We start from the raw sequence: 11,840 nt of genomic DNA on the forward strand, positions 1-11,840 counted from the left end.
CACAATATCACAGACAGTGGTACCTTTTCGTTATTTCTATGTAAAAATTGCCTTCAAAAAGTGTGCAAGGTTTATAACAGCAAATGATGAATTGAAAATGTAACAATTGAGTCAGCCACAATTGAACTGATATTAATATTATTTAGCGTGGCAGAAACTGGAAGATTTTTGACACGATTTAAGGTTAGATTTCAATATGAGGGTCGTTTACAGCACAAAGAACAGTGACATATTACCATTTCTTGACGTTGAAATGAGCTACTTAACACCTTGTGTAAGAGGACAATTTTAGCCACTGATATGTATAAAATGAGCTTGTTCATTTGCAAAAAGTATGCCCTTGGGTGGCCGTTCAACCACTTCGACTGGAGTGCCAAGCATTTTCAGTGAAAACTGTTTTTCAACCTTTCTATTGTAGTCATCAACAAAAATATGAGTACCATTCCGTGCCAGTAATGATGACGTGTAGATAGACTGGTATCTGCCGGGCCCACCATTGTATCCTGGCGGTGCGTCTACAATTATCACATGCCAAGGAATTTGTTTAACAACCCGAGGTAACTGTGATCGAATATCGAGATCTGACCAAATGTCTCGGTTGTTGATATATTTATCAAAAGATTTCTCAGTTTCAGTTGTATAATATACTGGGTACGCTTCCAGATAAGGGTATTTTTTCATAATTTTCTTAAACCAAAAGCCTGCAGGTTCAATAAAGATGACTTTACCTTGAGTACTGTCGTACCAAAATGGACTATCATTTCCTAATCCCCAGACAAGCAAATTGCCGTCTGGAGGTAAAACCTTTCCTATAGCGGCAACTTGCCGTTCTCCCATTTGTGTACCTGGAGGCAGCTTATTCCAGACGGTTCTATTTTTAGAAATAGATATTTCACTGTCATTGCGTTTAATCTTTGGTCTTTCTTTCAGGTGCACGTTGGCACTGAGGTCCATTTTAAGACTATATCTGTCTGCTGCATTTTTATCTCGAATTATTTGATCTTGAACTTGACTTTTTGTGTGTATATCTGTCTGAAAAGCCGGAGGAAAGTCTGAAGTACGTAAAATGAAGATTACACTCGAAACCAATAGAACAGCTAGAAAAACTGTCACTTTGGATGCATTAAGTTTTATAAATGCATAGTTCAAAAACACTGAAATTATTTCCTTGCGCATTGTATTCACTGGATTTCACATAAAAGATGCGCTGATTAAATGTGCACCACTGTTGCAGTCTGTTTGTTGCAGGGTCTCTCAAAACCAGAGCATATATGAAAGTTACTGGTCGTTGCAACAATGCCTGTTAAATTTATTTTGAATTAAGATCGGAAAATGTGTAACAAGTTAGTACACCATGATCCGTTAAAAGTGTGTCCTGTATCTTTGCCTCAATGTCAATTAAATGCGTATGAATTAATTTTCCAATTTGTTGCAATAAAAATAATTGTCCGAATACCAAATAGCCAATTTTACGTCCAGGTCTGTTTCGTTTTTTATTCATAAGCCTCTTTCTGACAGGAAACCACCAATCTAAAATAAAATAACAAATAAATACTACGTGGTGACTATGACAGCTGTAACGTTGTTTAATAATACAGTATCCAATCGATACTTTGAAAAACCGGATCAGTTACGCATGATCTTCGATCAACTGGAGCGGTTTCAGAGATTTTGGGTAAGAACATTGTATTTTTATCTTAATTAGAAATTATTGAAAAGGACTGCATATAGTGCAAGATGTGCTCCAAATATCATGAAATTCTCGTAGTTATTCGTGTTCAAGCAAATTTAATTTTTTTTCTGAATAACCTCAGAAAACTATATCGAACCAAATAGCAGGTAAACAATGTTTCGACTCAGAAATGAAAAGAAAGAACAACGTAATTCCAGTACGTTCTTCTGCAAAAACAGTAAATTGCCACTTCCACGTTATATAATAATGCCACCACTCACCCTCTTTCTTTGCTTATATTTACAACTCCAATAGTTCCGGTAATTATAGCGCTGCCACGGAGGTATCATGAATTCTTTTATGAAAAATGATATAAGTCCAGGTTGTGACATTAACATTTTTTTTGGAAAAAAAATGGAAACTTTGTTGTAAAAGCATTAAACGAACTCCTTTTTTAGAAATATGACACTAGCGATAATTATAATTATGCATACCGAAAGATAATAAGCCAAATTAATATCTAAAAAAAATGCGGCTAATAATATTGTTAAATGTAGTTTACAAATTTGCTTCACGCTGCATAGCAAATAGAATGAAAAATGTGCTAAGTGTTCTAGTGTCTAGTGATCAAACTTGATTTGATAAGAATAGACACCCGCTTGAAAGTAATGTGAAGACAATACTATTCCTGGATAACTGATGCTTATTGTTTTTGAAAAAAGCTTTCGACTACTTTTCTTTCAGTTCATTGATTAAACATTGTAATTCTTTGAATTTGGTGAAATGTTTATAAGATGGATCAAGTTGTTTTTTTCATTTAATACTGGGGATTGTATATCACTTAAGGATAACATGGTGTAATAGGCCTCAATTTCATCAATTGGTACATACAACTTAATAATGTAAGCTTTAAAAATGGCAAACTATAGAAATAAGGTGCATATTGACAAGTTATATAGTGACAGAAGTTCACAAAAACATTCTTTAGATCACCTCCCCTGACAATTTTGGCTTTTCGTGAGTTATCTCCCCTGAAAACTAAAAAAAAAGTATGTTCTCCTCTTCCCTACGGGGAATTTTAGATTTCTTTTTGATATTTGTATTAGAATCATATAATGCACCTTTCTACCGCAAAATTGTCTTGAAACTCAAGTTTAGATTCTCATAATCAAAGAAATTATATATTTCCCATAGGCATCAATGTAAACTTCAATACCGATTATCTCCCCCCAAAAATGATAAAATTTGAAAAATCTCTCGGTGAAAAGTTTTTAATTTTGTATGTCTTTAAAGTAACCAAATTTCATTTAAATATTACCATCCAGTTACAAGATATGAAATATTGCTATTACACCATGTTATCCTTTATGGTATTTTGTCAAACTTTTTCTCAATTCAACGAGGCCGTAGACAAGGAGACCCAATATAGCCTTATATTTTTATCCATCAACTGTGCTGACTTTTTAAGCATTGAAATAAAACAATACAAATATATCACAGGTATAAAAATAAATGGAGAGGAATATGTCATTTCACAATTTGCTTATGGCACATTCCTACTTGAGATGGCTCAGAAAGGTCATTGACAACAGTATTGGATCAGCTAAACCATTTCGCTTTAATATCCAGCCTAAAAGTTAATATTGACAAATCAAAATTTATTTGGATTGGTTCATTAAAGTATACTACACTGTCATTCAAAACGAAATGAAAACTTCTTTGGGAGATACAAAGATCTAACTAACATATGTCAAATTTGATGTTGAATTAAATAAAATAATTGAAGACAACTTTCAGAAAAAGATAACAAGTATAGAGAACGGTATTTCCTATTGAAACACATCTTTAGGAAGAGTAACAGTTATTTAGCCCTTACTGACTCATTTATTCACAAGTTTACCCTTACCTTCGTAACATAAATATCTTAATAATATTTTCTATAACTTTGTTTGGGATGGTAAAGCAAAAATAAAAATCAGTGCTTAAAATGGTACATGTAAACAGTTTTATATATGTGTTTACGTCTCATTCTTGCATACATTTTCTTCATACAATTACAATGTAATTAAACATAAAATCATAGGCAAGACCATTCTATTAAAGAATTATAAAAGACTAAATTAATATGCATATCACAAAATTCTATCACATTACTACTGTTATTACAAAAAAAAACAAAAAAAAAAAAAACAGCACTAACAACACCAACAATACGCTGTGTAAAAACTGAGAAGCTGGCCACGATTTATCTGGGCTTTTTAATGGCCTACAACCAACCATGAAACTAGACAATTATATTATAAAACTGAAAAGCCCAAACACCACTAACGTAAATCTAATAAAACATGGTTTAAGAAAAACGTAAACAACAGATCAGATCTGTTATAAACTGATTTATACAAACCTCTCGTTAAAACTTACTTGTTTACTACAGTCTTTTCCATATTTTACATATAGTACCATGCATGAAATACAACAGTTATTTACACTAGCTGTCCGAGGGACAGCGCGCTCCACTATCCGGCTATTTGACAATAACATGAGAATTATTGAAGTATAACAGCTCGGTGACTTTGACCTTAGGTGTAATGGTTCCAGCCCCTGTCGAAAATGAACTCTTTGAAAATTAAATGATTAAGAAATTTCCATTTACACAGTGAAAGTAAGTAATAAAACTGGTTAATTGTTTGTTTGATATGAACGAAGTTATGAATTGAGGAAAGTTATTTTCTGAAATAATTATGAAGAGAATAATACAATTTTTGGAAAGATGTTTTAAAGGCTTTCATACTATATATTTGAAAGTTAATCATATATGATTCTGAAAACAAACAGTTAAATTTGCCACTATTCTATAACGAACATGTTCTTTTTAGTTCCAGACCTGAATATATGCTTGTATTTTATCAAAGAGGAATAAAACTAGTTAATGTCAGAACAATTTGTATATCAGATATATTGATAACACATATGCACAGATAGTGTTTGACTCCCTTTTCATGGTGTCATTGCTATAATTATTGTTGAGTTGCTGTAAATAATAGGATATGAGTCATTTGTGGCTGATTTGGGTTCATTATGTAGATTGCTGGATCCAAGCATCACACTTTTGTGAAGGATTACGATATTTTACTTTTAATAGAAGTATTGAATTCTAAAATTTCCAATATAAATATACATGGAAATGACCATTTTAATCGTGCTCTCACGAAAGCTAACCGTAAAGCGAAAAGACATAGCGCTGGTGTAGTTATCTATCATCCCTACAGTCAAGCCCGGTTGCTCCCTCTCCAAACTTTATGAAGACTTCATATCTTTAGTAAATGATTTCTCATTACAACAAATGGTAAATTTCCCCACAAGGTTAAATAATACTCTAGATCTGTTTTTCACATCCAACCCTACCCTTATTAAATCCGTAAAGTCAGTAGCTGGTATCTCGGATCATGATATTGTCCAAATTACCTCTGAGGTCAAACCCCGTCTTAATAAACAAAAACCTCGTATTGTACACTTATTTCGGAAAGCCAACTGGGTCAATTTCCAACAGTTTGTAAAATCAAAAGTCACCTTCTATGTTTAGTGACTTCCATTCCAAATCTATTGAAGAGCTGTGGATAGAATTTAAAGATCTTATCCATGAAGGAATAAATCTTTTCATTCCCTCCAAGAGGTTGGGTTCTAAACCATCTCTTCCCTGGATCACCCAAGGCATCAAGAGACAAATCAGAAAAAGAAATAAATTGTACAAAAAACAGAAAAACAGTTCAAATTCAAAGGTCAAACATCAGTACAAAAATTTCAGAAACCAGGTCAAAATGGAGATAAAGCAGGCCCACACAAACTACCTAGAATATGTCCTAGAAGCACACTCAGGTGATCCAAATAACCCCAAACCAGGTCAAAACTTCTCCCGTAAAAAGCTCTTCTCAACCATCAAAAATGCTAAACAGGACACTCAAGGCATTGCCCCACTATCGGAAAATGATAACCTTATCACAGATAGCAGGGGCCAGGCAAATGTTCTCAACCGCCAATTCCAGTCCGTCTTCACTCCAATGAATCCCTTAAAACTAAGTCAGCTATGCTTAATGAAAACTAAATACCTGTTTAGCAATGCCCCAAAGCCTCAATACCCTAAAATGTCTGAACTTTCCATCAGTGTAAATGGTGTCCAAAAGCTTTTGTCCACATTACAGAGTGACAAAGCTTGCGGTCCCGATAACTTAAAACCGGTAGTCCTGAAAAACCTAAGTGTACAAATAGCCCCCCTGGTTACCAAACTTTTCCAAAAATCTCTAGAAACAGGCACTATCCCTTCCGACTGGTTCAAGGCGAATGTCACTCCTCTCTTTAAGAAAGGTGACAAAAGCAACCCTGCTAACTATAGACCCATTTCCCTGACATGTGTTCTTTGCAAAGTTATGGAGCACATTGTCGCATCAAACATCACTAAGCATTTCCAGGTCAACAACATACTTTATCACCTTCAACATGGCTTCAGGTCAAAACGGTCATGCGAAACTCAACTGTTAGGACTTGTCGAGGACCTATCCAGAAATTTAATTCAAGGTCACCAAACAGACTTAATACTCCTCGACTTCTCAAAGGCGTTTGATAAGGTTAATCACCTAAAGTTACTATATAAGCTGCACCAACATGGCATCCAGGACTGTACACTACAGTGGGTCAAATCATTTCTCATCGGTCGCCGTCAGTCCGTCTTAGTCAATGGTGATAATTCGGATGAGGTCCCGGTCACATCTGGTGTCCCACAGGGCTCTGTCCTCGGCCCTCTTCTCTTTCTGCTATACATAAACGACCTGCCTGAAAATATTGTTTCACAGGTCCGGTTATTTGCTGATGATACTGCTCTTTATATCACAGTCAACAATGTTACACAACAACATACTCTGCAAGAGGACTTAACCAGGTTACAAAAATGGGAACACACATGGGACATGGAATTCAATCCATCCAAATGTACAGTGATTAATATTTCCAAGTCTAAACACCCTTACAAATCCACTTACACACTACATGGGCAGACACTAGAAACCGTGAGTGATGCAAAATACCTTGGTGTTAGCATCACTTCAGATCTAAACTGGAACAAAACACATAAACCAGGTCACTTCAACAGCTGGTCAAACACTTAACTTCATTAAGCGCAATATTCCCTCCAAACAGCAAAATATTAGGGAATTTGCCTACAAAACCCTTGTTAGACCACAACTAGAGTACTGCAGCTCAGTGTGGAGTCCACATACACAGCTCAACATACATAAAATCGAGATGGTCCAACGCAGGGCCGCTCGATGGGTCACCAGTGACTATTCAAATTACAGCAGTGTCACACACATGTTAAAGCAATTGGGGCGGCGTTCCCTTGCAAACAGAAGAAATGATGCCAGGCTACTGATGTTTTACAAGATTGTCCATGGACTGGTTGCAGTGCCAATGCCATCTTATATTTTACCTCCTACCCGGCTCACTAGACACATGCATTCCCAATCTTTCCGGCAAATTCAAACACCCTGTAATTATTACAAGTTCTCTTTCTACCCGGCTACCATCATTCTCTGGAATTCTTTGCCGGCTGACATTGCTCAAGCACCTACCCTGGACCAGTTTAGGCAAGGGGTAACCAAACTGGGCCAGGACTTCTGAGTGACCAGGCTGTTTTTAATCCTTTTACTGTACATTTCGCCTTTTTATTAGCACTATCAGCTTTTTCTCAAATTCTCACAAATACTTTATGTATTACTTTAATTCTCCTGTACATTCCTGCTTTTAAACTCTTATGCACTGACGCGCACCTGCATAAAATACTCGCAAGGGTGTCATGCAGTATTTATAGATAGATTATAAACAGAAATATGCCAATATAATTGAACTTGTTAATCTGGATTACAGAGTTATTGTCTGGTTTTGAAACTGATGTCTATTTTCGTAATAGTTATATTCCGCCCGAGGACTCGAAAGTTTATAGAAATATCAATTCAAATTTTTTTGAGTTTGGCTTTTTTGATCAATTTAAACGATGTTATCCGATTTTATAATGAGTTTGGTACTTGATGTTAACTAGCGATTTAAATGCAAAGACGGGTCAAAGACCTGACTGTGTTGCTCCGATAAATTTTGACCGCTGTGTAAATGTACCGCCAGAGGAACCGTTAGGCGATATTCCTCAACACCTCAACGATGACAAACATGTTAACAATTTTGGTACAAAATTATTGTCATTGTGCAAAGAAAATAGGATTGACATAACTAATTGCCGTCTAGAGGAAGGACGTTGTACTTTTAATTATGTGTATAGAATAGAAATAAATCTATAACTAGCACGGTTGATTACCTGATTACAAAAAAGTGATAATTTTTCATCTGTCTATATAATATGTCTGTACTGGAACCGACGGACTTTACCGACCATTCGCCAGTTATTTTTCCCATGTTTCCTAATGCAAATATTCCTAAAGTGGACTCTCCAAATGTCGAACAGATAACATGGGATTCTTCTAATACTGTGTTATTTAACCAATTGTTAGAATACGAAAAACACATTTTTTGATAATATTACTGGATCATTAACTTCCGGACAATATGATATCATGTATTAAATCATTAACCACTATAATACACAAGATTTCCTTTGAGTCTTTAGGTAAAACTCACTCTACTAAACCTGTGCGCCGATTCAAGAAGGATCATTGGTTTAACAGTTACAGCCGCCTTGCTAAGGATGATCTTTTTGAAATCTAAACGTGATTATGCCAAGAATATGACCGAACAAACGAAAGTAATGTTCTTAAATTGTCGAAGAATGATCCCTAATATCAAACGCAACACCAAAAGTGCATATTACGTAAGAGAAAAAAAATCAGACTCTCGACCTTGAGTAAATCCTCACCCAAACAGTCTTAGAGATATATCAAAAAGTCAAATCTAAACGTAAATTACTTAATAATAAGTCAAACACTGCTGCATTTGTGCAGCATTTTGCAACAAAATAGTTTGAAACTCTAACGCTCAACTAAATTCTTCTGACCTTAACTATCCTCGTACAGATACACTACATATTGAACAATAATATGTTCCATAAACTATTGATGAAATATGTAAAACTATTTCAAAGCTTAATGAAATAAGAACTGAGATCTTGAAATTAATGTTGCAGACGTTTTCATTGACTCAAATGCTTTTATTGCACCATATTTATGTACAATATATAGCAATGTATATCATACAGAGTTTACCCTGAATAGTGGTGTAAAGGTTTCATTGTCCCCATATATAAAATGGGTGACATGAATGACCCCTCATATTACAGGAATATTACTGTAATAAATGTATTAGCCAAAATATTTCCACTGCTGTTACGAAATAGAATTAACAAATGGTGTGAAAATGATATTTATAATATTTATGATGACGCCCAATTCGGTTTTCATGATGGTCAATCTACACCTGATGCCATATTCATCTTTCATTTTATTACTCAAAAGGTCATATCAGCTAAATCTAAACGTTGGTGCTTGTTTATTGGCTATGAGAAAGCTTTTGATACTGTTATTCATGACGCAATATGGTCAAAATTGGTAAAATCTGGCATGATTGCCATAATTAAAACTATCTACAGTAATGTTAAAGCATGTGTCAGATTTAGTCCGAATATGTCCAAGTCCGAGGTTTTTGAGGTAATCTTCGGTATTAAACAAGGCAAGTCAATATCTCACTTGTTATTTACTCTGTTCATAAATGATATAACAAAAACTGTTCATTTAATAAATTGACTAAAAATGACTTATATATGTTATCTTTGTACTTAATATTATTCGTAGATGATATTGTTATTTTAACTACTGATCATGTTACCTTGTCACAAACTGACATAGTATCTGTACTCAGTGTATATGTAGTGTAATGCAGGTACTGCATCATCTTTTTCTAAATTTAAATTTTTGAATTATTGAGTTAAATGTCTGATTTCACGCATAAAATGTTTTTTTATGTATTTCATAATTTAAATTTCCATGTAAATTTTATTAAATTCGGTTCAGTAATAAGAAAGTTGATATTTTATTAACTTCAGTAATTTATGTTTTTATCCCCAAAACCACTATAACGGGCCTTAAATTGTCCAATTCCAATCCGCGCCAAAGTAGTCAGATTACCAGGCTATATCTTGATTCCCGTGGAAATGCAAATAGTCAGAGTACACGCCTATGTCGTGAGTCTAATGAAATCTAATATTTTGGCGGGACATAACCCTACAAATAGACTGCACTAGATATGCCTAGTGCACACCATTTTCGACATTAGACGAATTTACGTCAAATTGATTTTTCTTGGTAGAAATTTATGCTCGATCGAGGTAAGAAATATATTTGTTAGATTTCTGTACAACTTTTGAATTACGATTTTTATTTAGTAATTTTTTTTTTCATTCTACAGAATTTTGAAACGTTTACATTTCGGCACGAGATTTTAGTTAGTTTCGGTATGTCAAAATAATTTATTAAATTTTCAGACTTTTGTGGCAAGTCTAGTACCGTGTATGTAATATGTTATTTTAATGGATGCAAATGCAAATAGTCCTCATGTTTGTGCTCTGTAGATCTATTTTTCCAATTCTGTTTGCGTTTTTTTTTTTTGGAGTAAAATCACGTGACAGATCTATGCTTGACATGTAGGTAGCATTTCGATAATGAAATAACAACATGACAAAATGTTGCATGGAAACTTAAATTATACACTACCAATATAATTTGGGGTATCTTTTTTTCAGCTACTAGTAATTTTTCAGTTGGTGTGCTTGACTGATATTATTTTTCTTACATCAAACATGACCCCACTTTTTTAATTTTTATTTAGCACTGATAATATTCTTCAAGAAAATGTAGGTTGCAGACATTTAAAATGGGTCCTGATTTGTGCTGAGTGCTGAGTATCTTATTGTATGTAAAATACATTGCACGAGTGAAATAATGCTCATTTAGCCCTTGTTTTACGTGTAAATGTGCGAAAAATGCTTGTGAAGTTTAAAGGTCCTGGGTGCAGTGGTTCGCGAGCAAAGTGCTTTCATGCAAAACGTTAACGTTGTGACGAACGAACGAACGAACGAACTAACTAACTAACTAACGAACGGACGGACAGTTGAAAACTAAGATGTCTCCCGTCGGGGGCATAGAAAGAAAGAAACTTAAATAGTTTTTTCTGATATATATCTCTTCATAAAATTGATTGAGCCTGTTCTTGGACGGTAGTGGAAATGGATGCTACCATCCACGCCGTCTAGTTAAACTCACTCATACACTATCACTTCGTACTATGACGCGAAATATGGCGTCACAAATGCTGACTTGTAGCTTTTCTCTCTTAGTATAAACATATTTATTCCCAAATAGTAAACATATACATTGATACATGGTCATATAATATTTTGTAACTTAGGAAAGGATAAGAAAACATGAAGGCGATCTACTACCTGCATAATATCTTTACCCGCTAGGTAGGGAATAACCAGTCCACTTTCTAACGTGACTATTCCTTTCATTTTTATTTCAGTCTGATAGTCCAACTTGTGACGTAATTATAACCTTCGTTTTATTTCAGTCTGAAATTATGTCCAGCTCTAGGCGGACCGGTGGTCTAGCGGTAACACGCTTGACTGTCAATCAAGAGGTCCAGGGTTCGAGTTCCATTCCAGGCATTGGAAGTTTTTGAGATGCTCTGGAGTGTCTCCCACCTAACTAAGAGGCCTGTACTGGTTCTTCCCGGGAGAGACGGCTTTGCATGAATCAGTGTTATACACTGGACACCTTAAATAGCAGAATTTCTAATCGCAAAGAGATTGGTTAAGTTAGCCGGACATACCTTATCTAAATATGTTCTCTCTAACACGTCTGGGGCTTTATCTCATTCTGTCCCTGTGGTCAGGCCGCTCAGAGTCTGAAGTAGAGGATGAATTTCGCGCCCTGTGTGGCTGTATTTCTATATGTAAAACGCATTTGAACGTGTTTACAATACTAATAATAATAACGATGATACTAATAATAATAATGATAATAACCCGGCCATATCTAAAATCTGATTAATCATTAGTGATTAAAATTGAGGAGCTCTATCTTTCCGCATACCCGCCCGTTTAGCTTAGTCAGTAGGG

The 11,840-nt window shown here is 34.9% G+C and overlaps 1 protein-coding gene across 1 annotated transcript; it reads right to left on the reverse strand.

Moving 5' to 3' along the window:
- Positions 1–288: 288 nt before the first annotated feature.
- Positions 289–954, reverse strand: LOC123530584 (uncharacterized). Its single transcript, XM_045311361.2, has one exon. The coding sequence runs from the start codon at positions 952–954 to the stop codon at positions 289–291; it is 666 nt and encodes a 221-aa protein (XP_045167296.2).
- Positions 955–11,840: the final 10,886 nt, after the last annotated feature.

The sequence above is a fragment of the Mercenaria mercenaria genome, chromosome 8 (genome assembly GCF_021730395.1).
Source record: "Mercenaria mercenaria strain notata chromosome 8, MADL_Memer_1, whole genome shotgun sequence".
NCBI classification, from domain to species: domain Eukaryota; kingdom Metazoa; phylum Mollusca; class Bivalvia; order Venerida; family Veneridae; genus Mercenaria; species Mercenaria mercenaria.

Bases quoted from the DNA above. Each gene is read 5' to 3' on its own strand.
- LOC123530584 (XM_045311361.2), bottom strand. From the start codon at position 954: ATGGACCTCAGTGCCAACGTGCACCTGAAAGAAAGACCAAAGATTAAA.